Consider the following 24,285-nt stretch of genomic DNA (forward strand, 5'->3'; position numbering starts at 1 on the left):
ATGACAGAAACAGTAAACACTGAACAGGAAACATCAGAAGAAAAGAAATTATGAAAATGAAAACACAATTACAGAAAAGACATGAAGTAAATATATATAAACTGCTCCTTATAAAATATTTATGAAACTTCTGCCACTCTTTACGTTTCCTGTTTGCTTCCATAGATCAGCTGACACTAACTGATCATATATAACTTATCGATCCACCTCTATCATCTGAAGCCATGCAGTTTCACGCAGGACAAAATAAATAAATAAATCAGTGTGCTGGTTTCCTCCCTGTTACCATAGCAACACCGGCATATTTACACCAACATGCAGGCCTGACTGTCGCAAAGTGCTCAGCAGCCAATTATGGGAAACAGTTTGAGCCGCTTCCTGCTGCAGATTCCTGAAGTCAAACCTCAGACCTGTGTGTGTGTGTGTGTGTGTGTGTGTGTGTGTGTGTGTGTGTGTGTGTGTGTGTGTGTGTGTGTTGAACAGCAGTACAACTATATTGAACACGCCGGTTACATAACACAATGCAGTGGATACACACCACTGTGATATTTGTCTTTAACTGGGACCAAACATCGTCCCTCAGTTATTTTTTATATTTCATTTTATATTTCATTTATATTTTAACAAAGAGTTTGATGAATGTCACATGACAGTTAGTGAGCCGTGCGGATCAGTGTGGCCCTGCTGCTGCTCCGTTTGGTACCGGATCTGGTTTTGCACACACACACACACGCGCGCGCGCACGCACACGCACGCACATATATACTGTAGTGCCGACTGTGTTTTACAGTCTGTCTGCATTGCGTCGAAACCCCCCTCCTCTCCTCTCTCTCACTCCCCTCACTCACTCACTCTCTCCTAACCCCTCCCTCCCTCCTTCACTCACTTGTTCTTTTTTCTCTCTACATGAAATCCTGCAATATGCTTCCAAATCACCGGAGACACGTCCTCTCTCCGGTGCGCCTATAGTGCGGGATCCTAAACCGGTTTTCCTTTAAAGCCTCCGCGTTTTTTTTTAGACCGCAGCAGAAAAAAAAAAAAAAAAACAGGAGAAGCCGCTTTCTGCTGATGCTGCAGTGTCCAGTCCTCCCAGTTTCCTCCGTCAGACTGGGAGCTTGATCCAGCTTTATTTTATATTTTTTTCTGTGTGTCCTCCAGCTCCTTTATTTCCAGCATGATTTTAATAAATTGTCAGTCAGGATTTTTGCTGCTGAGCCGAGGTTCACAGCCGTCTGAAGCCTCCTCCTCCTGCGGGCTGCTCCGAACGACGCTGAAAACCTACACCAAGAGGATACGGATGTTGACCAAGACAACATAGTCTATTAATATTTCAGAGATACTGTTAAGCGATATCAGTATTAGACCCAAGTTGTGGTGGGTGGCCGAGGAAAGGTGCGCACGGTGAGGACATTCCATCTGCTGCTCCCTAACTCAGCACAGGTACGTTTTTATTTGACATTTTCACCTTGTAAAGAATATTTGAGATCTATTTTATATTGGTTTGTTCATCTGAACGTGTTAAAGCTTTATCTGACCGGACACTGGGCTGTAGATGATGTGTGAGTGAAAACTGCGGGTCCTGATGTGCGCAGAGCGGGAGCGCAGCGGGACTGCAAACTTGAATAGGCAACTGATGTATGCGGTAAAAAATACAGCAGATGCAGCACAGGCTTCTGTACTGTACTGCAAGGTTGTTTTTTTTCCTCCTGCTGTCTCTGACAAACAGGAAGCTCTCCAGCAACTGAACCACAGTCAGTTTGCTTTTTTAAAGACCAGATTTGGTTGGTTCCCTCTCTTCCAGGTGACTGGTGAAACGTTGCTCAGAGAAAGAAGAAGATGTTCAGCACAGAGATGATGATGATGATGGAGAGGGAGGCTCTGCACAGCTCCCGGTCTCACTAGGAGCTTCTGCACTCTGACCTGCTGCCCCCCCCTTCTTCACACCAGTTCCTCTTCCTGTCCTCCACCCACCAGGAAGGATGACGGTGGTGTCGACAGACAACATGGACGAGACCTCCACCCTGCCGGGTCACCCGCAGGACCCCTACCCGCCCGATGATGACCACGATGATCACGACTGCTGTGAGCGGGTGGTCATCAACATCTCAGGGCTGCGCTTTGAGACCCAGCTGAAGACGCTCGCCCAGTTCCCGGATACTCTGCTCGGGAACCCCAAGAAGAGGATGCGCTACTTTGACCCTCTACGAAACGAGTATTTCTTTGACCGGAATCGTCCGAGCTTTGACGCCATCTTGTATTACTACCAATCCGGGGGAAGGTTGAGAAGACCGGTCAACGTGCCACTGGATATGTTCTCAGAGGAGATAAAATTTTATGAACTTGGTGCAGAGGCTATGGAGAAGTTTCGGGAGGATGAGGGGTTTATTCGGGAGGAGGAGCGACCCCTGCCAGAGAAAGAGTTCCAGCGACAGATCTGGCTCCTCTTTGAGCATCCAGAGAGCTCCGGACCGGCCCGGGGGATCGCCATCGTCTCAGTGATGGTTATTCTTATATCAATAGTCATATTTTGTTTGGAGACACTTCCAGAGTTGAAGGAAGATCCCAGCGACCGGATTCAGATAGTGGGGAACACCACTATATTTTACAAACCAAATGTCCTCACAGACCCATTCTTTGTGGTGGAGACACTCTGCATCATCTGGTTTTCCTTTGAGTTGATAGTTCGGTTCTTCGCCTGCCCCAGCAAGGCAGCGTTCTTTAAAAACATGATGAACTCTATTGATATTGTGGCTATAATCCCGTACTTCATCACACTTGGCACAGAGCTGGCTGATGACCAAGGCAACAGGGAGGGGAAGGGAGGAGGGGAGCAGGCCACATCTCTGGCTATTCTCAGGGTAATCCGTCTGGTGAGGGTGTTCAGGATCTTTAAACTGTCCCGACACTCCAAGGGGCTCCAGATTCTGGGGCAAACTCTAAAGGCGAGCATGCGGGAGCTGGGCTTGCTCATTTTCTTCCTCTTCATTGGCGTGATTTTGTTCTCCAGTGCTGTCTACTTTGCCGAAGCTGAGGAGAAGGAGTCGTTCTTCACCAGCATCCCAGACGCGTTCTGGTGGGCCGTGGTGTCTATGACGACCGTCGGCTACGGGGACATGTACCCTGTGACCATCGGAGGGAAGATTGTGGGCTCGCTGTGCGCCATTGCTGGTGTGTTAACCATCGCACTGCCGGTGCCGGTCATCGTGTCCAACTTCAACTACTTCTACCACCGGGAGACGGAGGGCGAGGAGCAGGCCCAGCTGCTCAACGTCAGTAACCAGAACTTGGCGTCGGACACCAACTCAAGCCGCCGGAGCTCCTCTGTGGTCAGCAAGTCGGAGTACATGGAGATAGACGAGGACATGAACAACAGCATCGATAACTTTAGGGAAGCAAACCTGAGGACTGCCAACTGCACGGCTCCCAGCCAGAACTGTGTGAACAAAGGGAAGCTGCTCACCGACGTGTGAGGCAGCGTCCGACGCACCAGTGTACATATTGTAGAAATATCTGGATGCTTTATCTCCATTGGTGCAGTTTATTCTCTCTTTTTTTTTGCATTGATTCATTCAAACATGTGTGAAGACTTAAATATTTTAAAGGCACACATGGTAAATTTGTAAGAGTAGAATTTCAGTTATTTCATTAAAAGACAGAAAAGAGATTTGTTTGGCAATAGGACAAAGATTGGCAGGTGTCACGGGAACAATTTTGATAATTTATTCCATTGATTTAGTTACTTGTACCCTCGAATTATTTGATTTAGTCCATAAAATCAATGGGAGGCTCCACCAGTTTTTACACATCAAGTTCAGTTCACTGCCCCAAAGCACAGACCAAAAAGCCAAATTACTTTCAAAAATTTGTCTCTAACTTTTTGGAAGTTCAGTAGTACGATGGTTGGCATGCCCCTTGAACAGCTTTACTTCCTACTCATTATTTATGGATTTAAAACAGCCTGACTTTGATGTTTGAGTGAAATACATTTACTTTAAGTTTAGGGTGTTAAACACAACCTTGTGTTATCTTTGACATCTGTTAACAGGGAGGAATAAGGGAGCAAGAGAAATTATTTAAAAAGGAAGCACAGGGCAACTCGCAGTGCTTTACATTAAAACCAGACAAAGACAGAAACAAGGCAACCCGAACAAACAGGGTTTAAAAACAGTAAAGTGGAACAAAAGATAAAAATTATTTTTGAATTCAGAGATGTGAGGGTTTGAATGATCATACCGAGGAAAAACACAGTATATTGATAGTATGACTGAATCATTTTAATGGACAAGAATTTATCAAAAAATGTCTCTGACACCTTCCAGGCTTTGGACCACAGACTCAACTTTCAGGATAAAAAGACAAAATAAAAGAACAAAGCCCAGCTGAGATTTAAAGAACAGCTCGCTCCCTGAGGAAACACACTGAGGTGGATTACAGTTGTTACGGCTGACGTGTTTTTCTGCGGCACATCCAGGGAAGTTTTGGGAAAACTTAACGCCAGATGTTGATCGACGTTTTTCAGGCACCTTATCAGAAACAAGTGTGCCGAGCCTTGTGGAGGATTATCTGCACTGCTGCTGCTGCTACAGGTCGGCTGGAGGTTCCCTGTATGATGCCATGCAACACTCCTTTATATAAAAGCATGTGGGGACTCTCTTCTCTCTTATATCGGCATGCACAAGACGTTACCTCATTTTTATTTTTTACATTTTCTCTTCTTTGACCTTCATCTTCTCCTCCTGGATTTTTTCTCTCATTTGTTTTCACCAAAAGTGCACTGGCTATTTATTATTGTTTAAGTTATTTCAAAGCATTTAAGTGTTGAATGTTAAAGCATTAAGGGAACAGGAACACTTCTTTCTCGAAGATCACGGCATGTCAAAATACTAAAGCATTATGGCCTAATTAGCTATGGTATAGCTACATATACTCAATGCATGATGTCAGTATTAAATTGCTTGCAGTTGTGGAGGGACCTCGGGAGCAGGAGGACGATGATGATCCTCCTCGTTATTGTCAAGCTAACAACAGGATACGGTGCATGACGGAGCTAACTGCCGGAGGGGACAAATCTGCTAAAAAAAAAAAAGAAAAAAAAAAAGAAAAAGAAAAAACAAACAAACAAACAAACAAAAAAAAAAGATCAGAAGAGACACATCCGGTGATCTCTTAAAAAAATGACATTTCAGAAATGACATGCTCCTTTTTCATTTATCTGAAGCTTTGATCTTTGATGACAGAGTGCATGGGATCATTTTATGTGATTTGTGACCCCTTTTTTTTATTTTACTTTATTTTTTGCATTTGACTTTTCAAGAGTTTCAAGAAGAAAAGCAGTAATATTTGAAAAATGACAGATATATCTAAAATTAGTTTTTAGTGCCTTGAACCCCGTCTCATTATAGAATTGACAAAGTGCCTCCCTTTACAACAGACAACAAAATGCTTACTATGTGCAGCTTAACTTCTCCTGCCATAAAGATGCACTACTCCCTGCACATCTGGAAAAGTCGAGGGTTATAGACTCTGTATGTGTAGAGGAAGATATGAATATATTCCTAGTTCTGGGGCCAGATTTATTGGGCCTACATAAACTCAGTTTTCCTGGATGATGACACATGGCTGATGTGCACGTTTAGCAAGAGGAGTTCAAATATGGATTGTTTGCATGGAAAACCAAGAAAAATGAGGTTTGTTTAAAGGATAAGTTCAACATTTTTCTTATAGTCAACAAATCCCATGTGCAGACACAAACCAGCAGTGTGTTAGTTTGTCTGTCTGCTCTCTGACTCCCCTTCACTGTGTGTGGCTTTAAAAAGTTACTCAAACAGGAGGAAACAGTGACTTTGTTGGGGACTATTTTCAGCGGTGGATTAATCCACACTTGGTGCTGCAGTGAGTATTTGTGGCAGCAGGACGTTGTGTGTGTGGGGCTGAGTCATAACAAACTACAGCATGTGTGTTGATGGTGATGGAGGAACATGTCACCCGGTGTAACAGCGCAGATCGCTGATGTGTTTTAATAGTTTGTGGGAGTCAGAGACATCAGGCTGTGATACACATAGATTTGCTGTTTGTTGTTTGGCTTTGATGACAACGGGAAAAATACTGAATATGATCAGATTTATTCTTTAATGCTAATGTTTAAAAAAAAGCATGGCAGGTTGTAAAAACCTCCATATTTCCTGAATTAGTGGGGACATGACCTCAGTGTCCTCAGTGGACTCTGACTGCAGCACAGCAGGATTTCACAGGACTCAGATCTGCAGAATAATCAGCAGCTCTTTTGCTCAGCTGCCACAGTCAGAGGCGTCCACAGACTACAGCGTCCTCTGGCTGCACAAAACACTGCCACTGTCAGATCACTGGGACCAAAATCTGCTGCTGAATCTGTCCACGTCTCTGCTTCTGAGTTGTACCATGAGCCTTCCTGTGGTCGGCCTACCTCACCGTGGACCTGCTGTGCAGGCTGCTTCTCAGTGCAGCAGCGGGTCCGATGTTAGGACAGCTTAAGAAATCAGGGAGAAAATATGTGCTTTTCATGTCACATGTGAATGTAGCTGTGGAGAGCTGTGAAGGATCTGAGCACAGTGGAGGCAGTCGGTGTTTGCTCTGCAGAGCTGCATTCATCTGAACATTACCACAGGCATTACTCACTCACTCACTTACTCACTCACTCACTCACTCACTCTGCATGCCAGCAAAATGGCGCTGCTGCTGCTGCTCTGTTTTGTTTTGAGGAGGGAGCACATGGCTGTGTGAGGGGAAGGCTGACTTCTCTGTGCTGTTTCTGTGGAGGACAGGACGTTAGAAAGACATGAGGACTGATCAGTGACAATTCTGAAACAATCAGGAGCGTTGACTCACTCTGATCAAGCCAAAAGTATCTGGACAGAAAGCACCTCCCATCGGTCCACACAGGTGTTTCCAATTGTCTGAGCTGAATGGACCTTTTCCTCAGGACTGTGTGGACAGGTGCAAACTGTTAGATTAACGTTGTCCACAGGCTCCTGCTGAACCTGTGAAGCTGGGACAACTCAGCACCTCCACCATGCATACTGGTGAATTTGGTAACTTCACATTAATCCCAGCAGAGCTCTGTCCAACTTCAACAGAAATCTGATCAAACATTTGTCTGAGTGAGCAGCTCCTCAAAGCACAAATCCCAAAACTCAGCAGCACAAATGATCCTGTTCACACGAGATCCTGATCCAAAACACCTTTGTTGTTTGTACATCAATATGATTTCTGTGTGACAGACAAGTTACACATGTAAGGCGGAAGTTAGTGTGAAAGATGAATCATCTCGGGAGCACAAATTATCTTGTGTGTATAAAGATCCTGTTTCCGCAGGACGCTGCTAAAAGTGAGAACAACATCCTGACTTGTGAACACACATAAATATGATGGTTTTGTGGTTTATGGTCTAAAGGCCCAGGCTGTGTTCACAGTGTGTGTGTGTATGTGTGTATCAGCTGTGTGTCGTCACCCTAATTAATTGATTTAAGGCTCGTTTCACAAACTGCTGTTGAAGACGTGAAGAAAAAAAAATCCCTTTAATTAACTTTTCAGTCTGAGAAAACTAAAAAAAATGCCACAAAAGGTGCTACGTGTAAAACATACGGTAGGGAGCAAAATTACAAATTCACAACTTTTTTTAAAGAAAAACATCACGTAAAAAAGACGTTCTATATTTTCTTGACAACTATTTGAAATTAGTGATTGAAAACGACATCAGCGTAGTTGGTAGTTCTTGTGGATTTTAGTTGTTTGTTCTTACCGTCGGCCACTGAAGGGACCAAACCAAGTTTTATAGTTGTTTCTTATCATCAGAGCAGCTCAACGGATGGATGATAGAAAAAAGGTACATTTTCTAGACTGAGGATTATATGTTTTAAAGAATTTTACAGTTTGTCATTTTTGTCTTTGGACGTTTTTGTTGGATATGCAGTGAAAAAAAAAATCACTTTTCCTTCCAAAGTAAAGTCCAGATTTTTATATCTACAGTAAATATAGTTTAGTTTACAAGCTTCCAACTGCCAAGTCTAAAATGATCAATGAATTAATTTAAAGATGATCACATGATTTATCTCCAGTGAGCTGCATATCAACCACTTATGTTCAATTTCTGTGTTTTCATAACAGGAAAAATATTTTTGGTCTAATTTTCTTAATATTCTTTGACTGACATAAGCCATCGATGCAGAGTTTCTCAGCTGTGAGAAGATTTTAGGATTCGAATATATGAATATATGAAGAATACTTTCTTCATATATTATCATATATTGTCACTTAAAGCTGCATTAATTGATTTTGGACCGTTTAAAGTTGTTATGGTAAACATGTTAACAAACAACACATTTACAAAACTAAATTTAATGAACTGAAAGAGGATAAAAAAGGTCTGAGTGAACCGGACAGAACAGGACTCATCACTGGCAGAGAAAAAAAACTGATTAATGCAGCTTTAAACAAGATATTGGTTTGAAATTTGGACTTCTTCAAATTTCTCTCTTAGTCTGACACTGTTGTTCTTCTTCTCTGAATCAATCTATATAAAAAATCAAAAATAATGACCAATTGTGATGTTTCAGAACTGCTTATTTTTTCTGCACAACCCTTCAAAAAAACAAACAAAAAGAAATTCAGTTTCCAAAGACGTTGAACTGAAGCTAAAAATGTTACGAACAGGTCAAGAAACTCTGCATCACCACAACTCAACTGTTCATAGGGAAAGTCTGTGATTTTAAAAGCCATGACTTTAGTGACGATAACGATGATGATGATGGTGATGATGATGATGATGGTGATGATGGTGATGATGGTGATGATGGTGCACTGAGCAGTGCAAACAGAGATTCCTGCAGCGTGTCGTCGTGTGGTGGTGATTTCTGTCGACACTGTTTAAGTTCAGTTCTGCTGAGAAAGTGCATGAATGACCGAAGACTGAACTGCATGATCACAACATGAAAATAAATTAATGCTGGTCATATATTTTTGCTCATACAGACATGATCATTGATAGAATTATTACTGTGTATTTTCTGTCTGCAGAGGATTCTAATTCGGTTCACTTTGTCATTTAGCAGTAGTTCGTCTGTTCCCTCTCGTCCTAACTCACAGTCAGAAGCCAAAGTCTTGTCCTGACCACGACGGCTGAAAGTCCCGGTGCTGGAAACGTAATTAAAAAAAAAAAAAAAAAAAACTAACTAAATGTCTTCTCCACTGGGCTGCTGAGATCCACCCTGAACCCTGGAGTCGTCCACGTCGCAGTATGTTCGTCCCTTCTTTCGTTTCTTTTTCTCATGGGTTCTTGCTGCAGTATGCAACATCTGTCATATGTTGGTGAGGCATAGTCTGTAACCTATGCAAGGTTAGTCAACAACTTCTGTCCATTCTGACGTCATCATTTACAACAGTTTCAATAAATTTTGAAAGTTATGACACTGCTGTTTGTTTATTGTTGAAAATGATGGATCAGGAAGTCGAAGAAATTCGCTGACAGGAAATGATTCAAGGATCAGGCTCAAGTTCAGCTCAGTCATTTGACCTTGGATTATTTTCCACTGGAATAACCGAAGTAAATATCCTGAAAATTGATCAGAATTTTTAAGTAAACTCAAATTAAAGTCTGATGACTTTTCCTGTTTCATCACGTTTGCAACATACAACTTTGATTTGGACAAGTTTCATTGCTGAGAACAAACAAATGGCACAGCTGCAGCATGGGAGGGTTTATTTACCAGGAATCTGTGACTGATACTCATCTGTGAAACCTGAGGCTGCCAGCACTCCCCCAGCCCCCCCCCCCCCCCCCTCCTGGGAGGCAGGTAGGACGAGACAAAACACCTGAGAGTTAAACAGACAGGCAGGTGTCTCTGAACACCACTGATGTTAGACATGAGGCTGATGTTTCTCAGGAATCAAAGCGTCTGCAGCTTCAGATGATTGACAGAAGTTTATCCAACACAGGAGCAGCACAGGCGAAGTCAGAGTCCAGGAACACGAATGTTGGAGAAGAACAGCAGCACGTGTAGATGTGACCTCTCTAAAATAGTCCGGCATGTGAAGCAGCTCAGTGTCAGAACACGGCGACCCTGCTCAGCTACATGAACACTGACAGTCACATCAGTCTGACTGACGACAGCAAACCGTGAAACGGGGGAAGTGAAAAGAAACGGAAAACAAAAGGACACGAACCAGCAGCCGGTTGGTTTTAGACGCAGGCTGCTGCAGTATAGACTCTATACTCTGTACATGTGTAGCTGCTCTGTGGGCTGAAGTGAACAATCTGAGTCAGAGAGGAGCTATTCTTACTGAGCTAAGAATACGACTCCAACAGCTTCAACAGATACACAAAGACACTACACAACAGCACCAACACTGACACTGCTCAGCACTGAGAGCCCTCACACAGCAGCATGATACTGCCAACAGCCACTCCTCCTGAGCTCGTCCATATGGACTGATGCACGCTCAGTATGGACAGTACAGCACACTCAGGCTGAGATATGAAGATGTTAACCTGAATCTGAGTAAGAGGACGTGACTCCTGGAACTGATGTTTGGTATCACGTAGACAGGAGACGTCTCACTGTGAGAGACGTCTCATAGTGGAGCCTCTTTCCTAACAAAAGATCTTTGATGAGCACAGACACACACAGACCGACGACGGACAAGTTTCATTTAGCTTCAGCGAAGCAGCCTCACTCACCACAGCCCAGATGTAACGTGTCCACCTGGACCTGTCTCTGCTCTGGACTCCCAGAGAGGAGACTGACTTCCATCTGTGGAGATTTTACGTTTATTGCTCATAAATGTTGGACTGCTCCTTTAACAGACTGTGGCACATTTCATCCCTGCAGAGGGACAACAGTTACTCATCTGCTCACCGTCTCCACTGGATCTAAATCCTGCTGCTTTTTCTGACACTAATTCCTACACTGTTTTTATAAGATGCTGTTTCTTTTTTTGCATGAATCATACTGAGGCTGGAGACCACTGCAGCATACAGTAAATGTTAGTGAGAAGAGCTGTTTCTGTGTATATGGAGCCACAGAGAGACGCAGCCTGGGGCAGAGTGCATGTTAGGTTAGTGTGGGTGGACGCAGGGGGAGATCCAGAGGAGGCAAAGCACAACAGAAACAAAGAGGCAGGATAGAGGAGGAGGAGGAGGAGGAGGTAGACTACCAAACACCGAGAGGTTTGCTATTTGGGGAAAGAGGAGAGAGGGAGATACGGGGATGGAGAAAAGAAAGAAGTGAGAGAGAAATGTAAAACATCCAGTTAAAGGTTCAGATTCCTGGAAGATCCTGAGCGTTGCAGAGTATTAGGTACTTCAGTACAGTTTTGTAGTTCTACTGCAGAATGTTTAACTCCACTACGTTTATTCTACACATATGTGTTCTGGTTCTGGAGTTAACACATTGTGGTGTATTATTATACGTTAAATGCCCTACATGTGGATAAATGGATGAATGATGGATGGATGGATGGACAGATGTATAAATAGATGATTGTGGATGCAGAGCCCCTGTCCCTCTGCAGTCCTCTTCTGGGCGGATGGATGGATGGATGAACAGCTAGATGGACGGACGGATGTAGAGCTCTCTCCCGTTCGGTCCTCTGGTTGTGTAACGTCCTCTGGAGCAGTGCTGAGCTGCAGGGTCGAGCTCTGCTCAGTAACTGAGAGCTGCTCAGCAGACCGACCTCACCGAAACCACGCACCGTTCCTGCTCTCCTGCCTGTGTTTGGGAAAACCATTTTATTTAAAGCACCAAGAACTGCTGCACAATTCAAGCTTTAAAACATAATCAACAGACCCAGAGACAGAAAATAAAGGTTATTTGCAGCTCTGTTTGGTATTTTTATAAACTTTCAGACCTAAAGTTTGAAATAGAGTGTGTGGGTTTGAACGATGCTCAACCACAAAACACGAGTTTGTAAAGCGGAAAATCGTTTAGCTAAAAGGTTTTGGTGGGTGCACAGTTGGCACAAGCTGCAAACACCCACTCACATTCACCCTCATGCTCTGTCTCTCTGTCTCTCTCATGCAGACATACAGACATGTCTAACCTAATAGCCTCCCTGTCTCCTCGAGTTTCATTTTCCACTGGAGCGTTCCAGCTCTTACCTGAGCCGGCATCAGTCTATTCAGGCAGAGAGGAGGCGAGACGGGGGCAGTCGGGCCAGGCCGGGCGTCTTCCTTCAACACAAAACGCCAGACAGCCCGACACAGCAGAGAACAAGCAGTTGGCTCATTGGGTTTCATCTCTTCCTGTGTCTGCTGACACAGAGCTCTGAGCGCCAAGACCGGCGTCCATATGGGCTCACAGCGTGAAGCAGACTCAGCGTGAAGAGGCCAGAACCGGCTCTGTTTCTGCTGTTGGGTCAGCATCAGTGAGTCTGTGTGGATTAAAATATGTCCTTTAAATCATAGATGAGTGGTCATCATGCGCTATACGCTCTAAATTATAACAAATGAACGACTCCACACAGAGGAGCCCAGACCGGGATTCGAACGTGGGACAGGGACAGGCAACAGTGCTAACCACTGAACCACCGTGCTGCTCAGCTGCATCACTGTTTTCTAACTGATTGTTTGAGTTTGCAAAACTTGTCCTGCTGATAGCAGATTTGTCTGTGTGCGTTTGTATATCTGCTGATTTCCAACGACAGGTCTTGAAGCCAGAAAGTGTGAAGTTCTCTGCATTGGGACAGTTGCACTGGGAGGTGTGGACAGCTGAGTGTCCCCTCCATACACGTTAGTGGTCTGAGGCCAGTTTCCTCCTCTCTGACCTGCTGTGTAAAGGTTACACAAGCAGAGTCACCTCAGCCGTCGGTCTTTGGGTTAACAGCCCCCCCCCCCTCTCGTCTCACATTAGATTAGTGCAGCTGAGAGGGGATTTGGGACGCTACATTTCGTTAAGGCGACCCATTGACAGCCCATCACGCTTATCACCGGCGGTAATGTAAAAATGTGTCATTTGCATCGCTATTTTAAGGCCACACCACACAAATATTTATCCAGAAGCGAGAAGGGAGAATGAGTGTGTAGAATGAAATGGGAGCAAGGCTGCTGGATTTTACAAAGCAGCATCAACACGATGACACTGTCATGGAGACAAGATTTCAGAACTGAAATATCTTTGTCAGAGAAATCAGACATAATGCAGCACATCCTGCTCAGCAGCCACAGGTGCCTCACCTCAGTATATTTGTCTGGTTTTACACCCCAGCAGGGATCCGAGGTGTCAGCCGTCTGCTGTCCGCTGGCATGTGGACAACAGGACTAAATGATTGATACCAAACAAAGCTGTGTAAAGCAGGCCTCTAAATGATGGATGATACAGAGCTGCAGTCAACACTCTGATAGAGGAGCAGCCGCTCCAACTCTTGAGTTACAAGGTGCAAAGTGTGAAACCCGACAGCTGATTTAGCCACCTGAGACTGCGTTTGTGTGTTTGTTTGTGTGGCACTACACAGTTAAAGCAAACAGGAAAACAAATCAAAGAGCCACTTCCTGGGCAGGATGGTGTGTGATTATCTCTGCCCCATAAGAAAATAAGCAGCATCCACAATTAATAAAATACTCTTATACTATTATTATATATCTATACTCTTCTATTGTTATACTTTATACACTTATATGCCTTGATGTATATTTACTTGTTGCATTTTCTGTGTGGGTTGCATGTGATTGACATTCTGTCAGTTTTAGTAGACATTCTGTCAGTCTCACAGGTCACAGGCAATGTGAGCACAGCTCACAGGTCACAGGCAATGTGAGCTGTGACTACACCTACATGGCCGGGGGGTGGGGGTGGGGTGCATAGCACACCTGTACAGGCATTGGCACACCTGTACTGGCACACATCCTGCCGACGGCATGCAGGCCTGGCATGGCCAGACCGGGACTCGAACCCGGAACCCTCTGGTTGTGAGGAGACAGTCCTAACCACTGTGCTATTGAAGCCGCCCGCCCACCACAGTATGAAAGTCTGACACAACGATAGCTTCAGTCTCATAGTCACTGAATGGGATCATGAAACAACCTGCACTCATATGTGTTTTCACTGCATATTTATGTTTATATATTTATATGTATATTTACCTGTTGTGTTGTCTGAGTCGGTTGTATGTGATCTGATTTAATAGTGGAAAGGTTCCGAGAACAGAGAGTTAATAGTTTAGATTGTGGCTGTAATTAACAGTGGAGCCTCTAGGGCAGAGGTCACTAACAGGCGGACCGCGGTCCGGGTCCGGACCCAGACGCCGTCAATGCGGACCCAGACCTACGATCAATAAATTATCGTTTATTCTACATCACAATAGGACGCTAATATTTTAACCAGCACAGCTTTTCTAGTCTTTACTCAATCAAATTCGAGAGTGAAAGCGCGACTCTTAATACAGAGATGAGAGAGATGAGAGGTGAGTGACAGGTGGAGAGGGAAGTTAGCGATACAAGGAGATGACATTTATAGACGAGTGAGCGGGAGACAGATAGAGAAGACAGAGAGGCGAGTGAGCGGGAGACAGATAGAGAAGACAGAGAGGCGAGTGAGCGGGAGACAGCGAGAGACGATGGCCCAGATTTACTTATACTTCACAACTTAAGTGACAATAAATATTTTTGAATTGTACTTTGTTTAACAGTCAGTTGCAGATGTTGATACAACTATGAGGCTATATATATATATATATATATATATATATATATATATATATATATATATATATATATATATATATATATATATGTGAGTATTATGGTGAGACATTATGGTGTTCCGGACCTTCGCTTGAAGAAATTTTCTCTCACTGGACCTCTTAAAATTTTAGTTGAATACCCCTGCTCTAGGGGCCACTAGCAGAACTTTAGACTCATGTTGTTTGTGTGTTTACGTGTTAAATGAAGTTGCAGTCGTCCTGTGCTGGTCTGGAGCGACGTCCTACAGTTGGCAGGTTGCACATTCAGCTCAGGTGAACAGGAAGAGGCAGGTATTTGTCCTGAACGATGTAAACGCTGCTGCAGCTCCACAGCATGCAGTTCATAAAAGTTATTTCTGTCAATACCGGGAAGACATGGATGAAAGGTGAAGTCACAGCGCGAGTAATTCAAGAACACACTGCTGCTGTTGTTGATGCCTGAAGCTGTTTCTCTCTTGTAAAGACCACGTTATGAAAACTTTATTTAAAGTGTGCTCGGATGCATGAGCGTGCACCTCTTCCTCTGGGCAGCCGGCCTTTGCATCATTTACATAACCCTGCCCCTTACCCTTTGTTTTTTTCCCCTGTCTCTGGTTTGTTTTCATTGCTTTCGTCACACAGGCTCACTGCCCTGCAGCGAGGCCTTCCACAGGACGGGACGACGTGTCTTTAATACACACTGACAGCGGATACTGGCTTTCTGCTTGTGTAAGTGCACATACTGTAAGGATTCGACTGCCTTTTAAGGCTGGAGACAGAACTCTAAAAATAGGAGCTGTGAATAATACGTCAAAACAATAGTCTTCAGGACAAAAGGACAGTTTGGAGAATTGTCTTCAGAGGACAGAAGAGCTGAATGGGCTGGTGTCAGCTTAATGTCAGTCAGTGAGCTGAGACCAGAGGACAGAGGGAGTCTTTGGCTGAGGAAGGTCATCACGCAGACACGAATGCTTGAAAGTGCTGCTTCACTTTCATGAAAATAAGAACAGGAGAACGATTCTGTGTGGACAACAGAAGACTTACATTTCACAGCCATAAATCACAGCTCACTGTTCAACAAACCAGTTAACTGTGTTTCATAGACCAGACTAATAAAGCTTCCAGTGGAATTTCCTTATAGAAAAATAAAAATTGTGCATATTTATACGTACTTATATATATGTACAATACAAAGAAAAGGGCGACTCACTCCTAAAAACGGTTTCCTAATGATGGGAACTAACTTACCTTCTCCAAACTTCAGTCACGCCTGCTGATTTCTGCAGCCAGCAGTGTGCTCACAGCATGTGGGAGTTTGTCGTCAGGTTTTCTGGGTCACTGCTAACTCCCAGGCTGTGGATCAGTGATGACAGGTCAGAACCTGTGCAGGGACTGCAGGGTTTTAACTACAGAGCAGCGGGATGAAGGTTTGTGTCAGCTGACAGGAAACCTCCCGTACAACGTACACAACATCAGTGTTTGATGTTCAGCGTTTTTTTTATTTCATGTTTCCTAGAACGCCTTTTAAAAATCACCAGACGGGTGCGTGACTGCAGTTGTGTCCTTGACCAGTCATGTTCTACCGCTGGCTGTTTGTTTAGTGATGAATGTGTCTGTGTTATTGTTTAGCATGTGTCACAAAAACCAGCGAGACGAGCTCCTCCTGTGAAAAACACCATGTCCCAACAACACAGTTCTTATTACGTGGAATCTGACGAGGATTTGCACCTTTTTCATGTTTTTTCCCAAAACGTTTCCACACTCTGCAGTTTGGAGTCAGTCCTTTAAAAGAAGAATCCTTCACTCAGAACAGCAGACTGAGGTTAGCATGAACATGACTGGCATTTGTAAGACGAAGAGAGGAAACAAGAGGCACTTTCACTGCACAGGACACGGTCAGAAACCTCACCTTTCCTCGACCAAAAGGCCTCCAGCGCCACCTTGTGGCTCCTCCTCATCACTGCAGTTTGGGCTTTTCTTTTCCAAAAGAACGTTAAAAAAAGACATTATGGAATACACGTCCCCATATCCAATACACAATCCATCACATCGCCGTGGGAGGGATGCTGCGTTCACATGGAGACGAGCCTTGGCAACAGGCAAATACTACCTTGTGTCGCCATGGTAACCTGTGAACTGGTGAGAGGGAAGAGAGGAGGAGATGTCAAAAACTGAGGGAGGAAAATGAACGCTGAAACATGAAGGAGAGGAGACGCTGAATAAGAGGAAATGAGATATTATGACATGATCAGGTTTGGTGCTTATCGACAGATGATAGTAAAATAAGATAAAATAACAAGACACTGGTGCTGTCTTTAAAAATAAGGCCAAGAAAGCCTCCAGGCCGCGTTTGGTGCGACTACCATTTCACTCCAATTACTTTTCTCTCTCTCTCTCTCTCTCTCTCTCACTCTCTCTCTCTCTCTCTCTCTCTCTCTCTCTCTCTCTCTCTCTCTCTCTCTCTCTCTCTTTTTTTTTTTTTTATAACTGAGTCATGTCCCTGATGTGTGACCTGTTTAATGAGAGGTAAAGTAGGACAGCCTTTTCCTGCTGGGCACTTCTCAAACAAATTCAGCTCCCTCCCACAACGCCGGTAAATAACAAACAAATGGAGGACAACAAGAGGCTGTGCTGGCTTCATGTCAGCAGCAGAGACAAACAGCTGACCTCTGCAGGCAGACAGGGCTGAGCAGCAGCTCCCTTTATTCATTTATGTAACACTTAACTACATTTTAAAAAAAATGACAGACACGAGATCAGACAACACAATAACCCTGAACACTGTATATTTTACAGCTTATCTCATTAATTAATCTGCACAGTTTGGATAATTTACTTATTTTCTAATTAACGGGTGGAGAAAGGCTGAGATGAGTTACTGGACAATACAATGATGGTGAAGTTTGACCATATACATTAAATATACATGAATAATTATTTCATTTTATGTGATTTGCAGATGATTGTAGTTTTATAATACAGGTCTGTTTAATAGTGCTGAAACTTTATTTATCAGTATTAGGCCCATTAATAATTTGCAGTAGGTCGGCTGCACACAGTAATATTTTCTCAGATTGGTGTTTGATGGGCTGCGAGTTTGTGTTACAGGAAGTTTGACGTGAAGCGATGGTCAAGTCCCCCGAGGTTTCACAGATGCTTTCTAATGTGGAGAAGGGCTCAGGAATTACATAATGACCCCTGAATGCAGACCGCAGGCTGCCAGCACAGTAAGAGGCATAGAAGAGAAAACCTGTGTGTGTGTGTGTGTGTGTGTGTGTTCTGGTTGGGAATTCAATGTGCAGGATCATGTTCCCTCATGCTGAAAAAATCTGTCCTTCCTTTTCTTGTTTCTCTCCTGGGGTGTGTGTTTACATATATCTCAGAGTGCGTGTGTTTTTAAGATGTGTGTATGTGTGTGTGTGTGTGTGTGTGTGTGTGTGTGTGTGTGTGTGTGTATGTGTGTGTGTGTGTGTGTGTGTGTTGCAGCTCTCTGTGGGCTCTGAAGGCATCTGGTTCAGTCTAAACAGACGCTGCAGTGTTATGTTCATATCTTTAAACTCGGAATGTACTTGTAGTTGCAGATATTCAGTGTCAGACTGATTGAATGGTTAATTTAATATGATCTAACTTCATTTAAAGGAATATTAAAATGCTTTCATATAAATTACACATTAAACTAATTCATTTGCTTTTTAAAAAAATATTGAATAATAATATTTAATAATAATCTGACTCTGGATGAAGCTTTGTGGCTGGTTTGGTGTCGGACAGACACTCTGCTCTCTGGCCACCCCTGCTGCTGTTTATTGCCCCAGGTCCACTGCCTCCACCCTTCAGTGCCATAATGAAGGGGAGAGACAGTGGACCTGGTAGAGATGTTACTGCAGAACCTCAGTAGCACCACCAACAGGCCGGTCTGTGTCATGTTTCGGTGCCTGAGTCATAGAGGAGACTGTAACTGACCACAGGACTTTTTTATTCTACACTGATTGAATATTACATATACATGCATGTATATGTGCTATATAGCTGCAGTGCCTGTATGAACATATACATATATATAAAGATACATGGTGTGTGTGTGTGTGTGTGTGTGACAGAGAGAGAGAGAGAGACCAGAAGACTCTTAATACCTCACTTTTCCTAATGCTTTTCACTCTTAATACCCTCGTCTGAGAGAGAGAGGGAGGGAGGACGTGCGACATATACTCCCAGTGAGAGAGAGAGTGAGGGAGAGAGAGAGAGAGAGCAAGGGAGTGAGAGTGAGAGGATCTGTCTGGGGATTTGGACAGCTGTCAATTAAAATCCCTCGACACAATCCACCCCTCCTCCCCCCATCACACCGACCGACATCCCTCTGCTCAATGGCACTCCTGACTGCACACACACTGTGTATGACTGATGGTTCTCTTACCCTTTACCTCCCCCCTACCTCACCCTCCTGCACCTCCCTCATAACATGCGCGTGTGTTTTTATGTGTGTGTGTTGCAGGAGGCTGAGGCTGTTATTATTTCTCTGAGGCTGTAATCCCCCCCCCCCCCCCCCCCCCCCCCCCCCCCCCCACAGCCTTTGTTGAGTTATTGTAGCTTTGGTTGTGCATGACTGTGTGTGTGTGTTTGTGCGTGCATGTGTGTGTGTGTGTGTGTGTGTGTTTGTGCGTGCATGTGTGTGTGTGTGTGTTGTTAATATCCTCTGTAGGCTGCTGTGAACAAGCAGAGATTTTCTTTTTGTATCTGGTGATCTGGGTTCCTGAGGGCTTTTGAACACATGCAGACACACTGAGGTGGGTAGGATGGAGGAGGGGAAGCCCGACCCAGGCTTGTGTGTGTGTGTTGGGGGGCGGGTGTGTGTGTGTGTGTGGGGGGGGGGGGGGGGGGTACCCAGGCTGCATGTTAAAGCTGGAGGTGTGATTCGTGACCAGTGGAGGCCGATGATTGGCCCACAGTTCCTCCAGTCGCAGTTATTTTCCAGTTCAGTGCTCATTCAGTGCACGCACACACACACACACACACACACATACTTCTGTACTAGTGAGGACCCTCATTGGCATAAGACATTCCCTTGTGGCCGACCTCAACCCAAACCTAAAGCTAAAACCTCGGCACGTTGCTTCACTCAAACATATTTTCTGTCTGTCTGCAGTAAATCCATAAAGCTTCTAATGTTCAGTTTGTTCTGAGACTGATGAAGAGAGGTGTTGGTCCTCGGTCGGTCCTGTGTGGTCATTTTGGAGGATGTAGGTTGTGGTGCTGCTCAGTTGTGTTGTGCATTAGTAAAAAATTGAAAAAGAAAAATTGTGTTCACCCCAACAACAGTGATGGTATGTTAAATTACAGCAAAAAGTTCTTCATATTAAAATGTGGCTGTGTTGAAAGAAGGTGTTTAAGACTCTGATCTGTTTCTGGGTCACAAATCAAATTTAATCAAAAGCTGAACTCCTTTGTACTGAAGGTCAGATTCCTTCAGTTGTGTCTCTTCTACTGAAACATGTTCAGACGACGCTCAGGTGGATCTGATCTGCTCATCAGAGGCTCGTTCAAGTAGCTCCACCTGCAGCCAACTCACCTGTTAGAAATCAGGCTGTGCCTCAGGTTCCCAGCAGATCACTGATCCCTCAGCAGCTCTGTGATGGTGTCAGAAGTCAGTTTGTAAGCAGAGAGCAGCTTTCTCAGTGAGCGTCACCCTTTAACCCACAAACACACAGACAAAAATGTCCCCACTGGACAGGTTTAAAACACAAACTGGTCCTCACAAAGACAGAAGTATGCACGCACACACAAACACACTCGTACAGTGTGGAGGAGGAGGCAGACAGATAGGAGCCCATTTTAAACCGCTGCCATCTTGACACTGATGGCCAATTCTCCAAAGCAGAATGTGAGCGCGCTCAGATCGTTGCTCTGCACGACGGCCAGAGACGCCTTTCCTGTGAGAGTCAGGACGACAAGTGAAGAAATGATGTGACGACACATTGACTGAGCTGCCTTCACCAGTGTCAGGCGAATGTCTGTGGATCCTTTTGCACAGTCAGGACCTGAAGCAGTGTCAGGTCTCAGCATCAGATTGTGTAAATGTTTCGCCGGTTTGGGCTGAAGCTGAACTCGGCCTCCTCCTACACGTCAGCATCTGTTAAAATGCTCGCTGACAAATCTCACCAATCACCAATCACACTTTAAAAAAACGTCCTCTCCCTGGCAACGCTGCCTCGACCTCATCAAAATACACAGATAGTGTTTTAAATCCCTCCCCGGCTATATTTCACAGCACTGATTTATAAATCCATTTAGCAGCATCTGCAGCCTTTTCTGCTCATAATCTGTGCATGTTTTAAGCTGCGAGAGGAAACTGTTACTTTAAATGACTGGCACGCATGACGTGGTGTCCTTGATTTTCCTGCTTGCACATGTCCTCTCTGTGTGTTATTATGCAGGCATCTGCTGTCAAGACTTCTTAAACTCATTGCCGCGTTCCTCCCGCTACACCCCAACCCCGCCCCCACGCCACTCTCTCCATGCAGCCGCCCTGAGCCCATAAACACACACATATTTAACACACAGAGAGTGCATGCAAAGTCAGACATGGTGAGGAGGACACACAGTGGGAAACACACACACACACACACACACACAGATATGATGATGATGATGATGATGATGATGGGAGGTTGGTGAAGGCCCCTCAGGGGTTGGAGAGTCTGACTCAGGCCTACTGTTAGCCTCACAGCTTCGCTCGTCTCCTCACATGCACCAAATCTGACGTTTAACTGCAACTGTAACTGGACTCGCAAATAACAACACGCTCAGGAACAAATCTGTGCTCGTGGCATTGTGGTGGCCGACAGGTGCACGGGAGGAAACGAGTCTGATTTATTAAGGAAGTAATTTCAGATTCTGGGACATTCCCCTCGTTAGCTTAGCACAAAGACTGGAAACAGGTGGAAACAGCTAGCCTGTCCAAAGGTAACATAATCCAGCTACCTGCACTTCTAAAGATCACTGATCACAAACATCTCAGCCTTTTCATTGAACACCCAGTAAAAACAAAGGAGCACATGTTCCGAAGTATCGGAGGCGATTACTCAGCCCGTGTCCACGTCCTCACAACTGCATGAAAACATTTAGTGTTTTCCACAATAAACCAGCCAAAGGAAACGGGGAGAGGAGATGCACTGTTTGACTGACAGGAGGTATATTACAACAAAACAGCAGCCAGCACTAAGAGACAAAGCCAATGTGAACCAGGAGGATCTCCACCTCACAGTAATTATCAGGAATTTTGATGTGCTCATTATGTTGGATGGTTTCTCCCTGTGTGCTCTGACCTTCAGTCTGATGGAGGTGAGCTGCAGCACCGATACGGTGCTGTTGTTTTTTTTCAGCGTGGAAAACACTTTAGAAAAGCCTGTTGTTATCAACAGGAGCAGCAGCTCTGAACTGTGCCTCTGTAATTAGAGAGCTAATTTGTGAGCTGCAGTCGTTATGGCTGCTGGTTGCTACGGTTACCTGTTGTTATGGTTACTGTTTCCCTCTGTAACTGGCAACAAGACCTCAAGTATCACAGAGTGGGACTCAGCTCAGCCAGCTCTCTGTCTCCCACACACACACACACACACGCACACGCACACGCACGCACGCACGCACGCACGCACACACACACTTCAGTTAACGTAACTAAATCCCAAAACAGAGAATTGACTCAAACTTCAGTCAGACCAAACAGCAGCTTTGCTTCTAACTGGTAAACTGTTCCTTATTTACTGGTTTCATTGGTGGAAAGTAACTAAGCACATTCACTCAAGTACTGCACTTAAGTACAACAGTGAGGTATTTATACGTAGTATTTACATTTTATGCTACTTCATACTTCTACTTCTCAGGAGAAATACTGTGGTTTTTACTGCACTGCATTTAGTTCAAAGCTCTGGTTCCATTTACAGAGTGTTGTTAAAGATTAAAGCAGAGCTTCCTGACCAGTCCAACTCTGTCCCCCACAAATCACATTCATAAACAACTGAACTGCTTGTGGTGGCAGCGTAATCTCTGGCTGGATTGTGTTCAGAGAAAACCTTTGTGTTTTTTGGATGAATGAAGCGACACTTTCATGAACAGCAGCAGACTGACCGGGAGGAGGTCTGTGAATTAACTCACGCTGACAGAGGAGGATCACACTCACACTTTAGAACTCACTGCTTAGCTGCCTTTTAAAGAGCAAACACACAGGTGATTCTCTTTAATGTGATTAGTGTTGCACCTGGTGAGGTGATCAGATCCCTAACAGTGAGGGAGCCTCCAGCATTGGAACAGCAGGAAGCCACTGGACTGTGTTCTACATTCAGACCATTAGAGTGTGAAGTTTTCAGGGTAAATATCCAGAAACTTTCTCTTTTCAATAAAGATTTTTCCATGTCATCACCTTTTTCTAACACTTTTGATCTTTTATATCCAAAATCCATCACTTTTTTTTTTTTGCCATGTTGTTGTTCATCATATTCACTGTTGAACTAGAGATGGTTCTTTGTAAAGGGGAATTTCATAAGTTCAATAAGAAATTCAACAGATGGATTCATTTTTCTAGAAATGATTTTATTGATATGAATATAATATTTACGTGAACATGATAATGTGCACGTACACATGACAAACATTCTCCCCATGTCTGAGCTATTTGCTCTTTTCTCATGTCCTTGTTTCCTGCTCTTGTCTCCTCCTCCCCAATTTTTCTTTAAAACCTCACATCAGGAAGCTGCAGTTTCCTGTTCGTCCGCACGACAAATATTCTAAAGTTTATTGTAGAAACATCCTAATGGCTGTATCCAGTGCGTGAAATCGCAGCGTTGCCAGTGGCCAGTCACACAGTGAGATGGATGTTGGCGAGTTATTATTCATGGCTGCAGTAGTCTGAGGACAGTGCACTAATCCAGGGGCGGGGAGATGCACATAGTTCTTATCATGATGAGGCTGCGGCATTAGATAAGGAAAAGGATAAATATAGTGCTCGTGCTTTGTTTTCCTAATCCACCCACGGGGCTAAGAAACTAACCTTTTAAATAGGTCACCTTCTCTGCTTTTAGAAACCAACACACTCAGGCTCTCAGTGTCCACTGGCTGTGTGTGTGCGTGTGTGTGTGTGTGTGTGCGTGCGTGCGGTTTTGTCCTTTGTCGAAGCCAATTTAAGTTGGGGATGTTCAGAGTAAGTACATTTTGGATGTTCCTCAGTGGAAGGGTCAGTGTATGGGGCTGTTATTGTAGCTTTGTTATTTGTAAATGAATCTAAAAAAGCTCTTATGCAGCAGATCGGTTACATTTATATTCAACTAATCTGCAACAGCAAATACGTTTTAAGTAATTGGACCAAATCACGTTTCTGTCAGGAGACAGCTCGGCTGCCTCTGGGGTTTTTCTGTTTTGGTTTTTCTCTCTTCTCTCTCTTCCATGTGTATGTATGTGTGTGTGTGTGTGTGTTTTTCAGGCATTGGATTCCGGGGCAGCTCCTCCCTACTCCACCCTCCTGCTCAGGCTAATTGCGCACACCTGTGCGCAATCAGTCTCCCCCTCAAAGCTACAAGAGTCTCGGCTTTCCTGTCTTTCCTCGCCAGA

At 44.3% G+C, this 24,285-nt stretch overlaps 1 protein-coding gene across 2 annotated transcripts; it reads left to right on the forward strand.

Annotated features, from left to right (window-relative positions):
• Positions 1-1,979: 1,979 nt before the first annotated feature.
• kcna1b (potassium voltage-gated channel, shaker-related subfamily, member 1b) lies at positions 1,980-9,396 on the forward strand. 2 transcript variants are annotated; one of them, XM_041030078.1, is made up of 2 exons: positions 1,980-3,289; positions 8,763-9,396. In XM_041030078.1, exons 1-2 carry the CDS (start codon positions 1,980-1,982, stop codon positions 8,965-8,967), a joined length of 1,515 nt encoding a protein of 504 aa, XP_040886012.1. In that variant the 3' UTR covers positions 8,968-9,396. The 2 variants fall into 2 exon arrangements, with proteins under 2 accessions (XP_040886012.1, XP_040886013.1); XM_041030079.1 differs by lacking the exon at positions 8,763-9,396 and having other exon boundaries at positions 1,980-3,470.
• Positions 9,397-24,285: the final 14,889 nt, after the last annotated feature.

Source organism: Toxotes jaculatrix, chromosome 22 (genome assembly GCF_017976425.1).
Source record: "Toxotes jaculatrix isolate fToxJac2 chromosome 22, fToxJac2.pri, whole genome shotgun sequence".
NCBI classification, from domain to species: Eukaryota; Metazoa; Chordata; class Actinopteri; family Toxotidae; genus Toxotes; species Toxotes jaculatrix.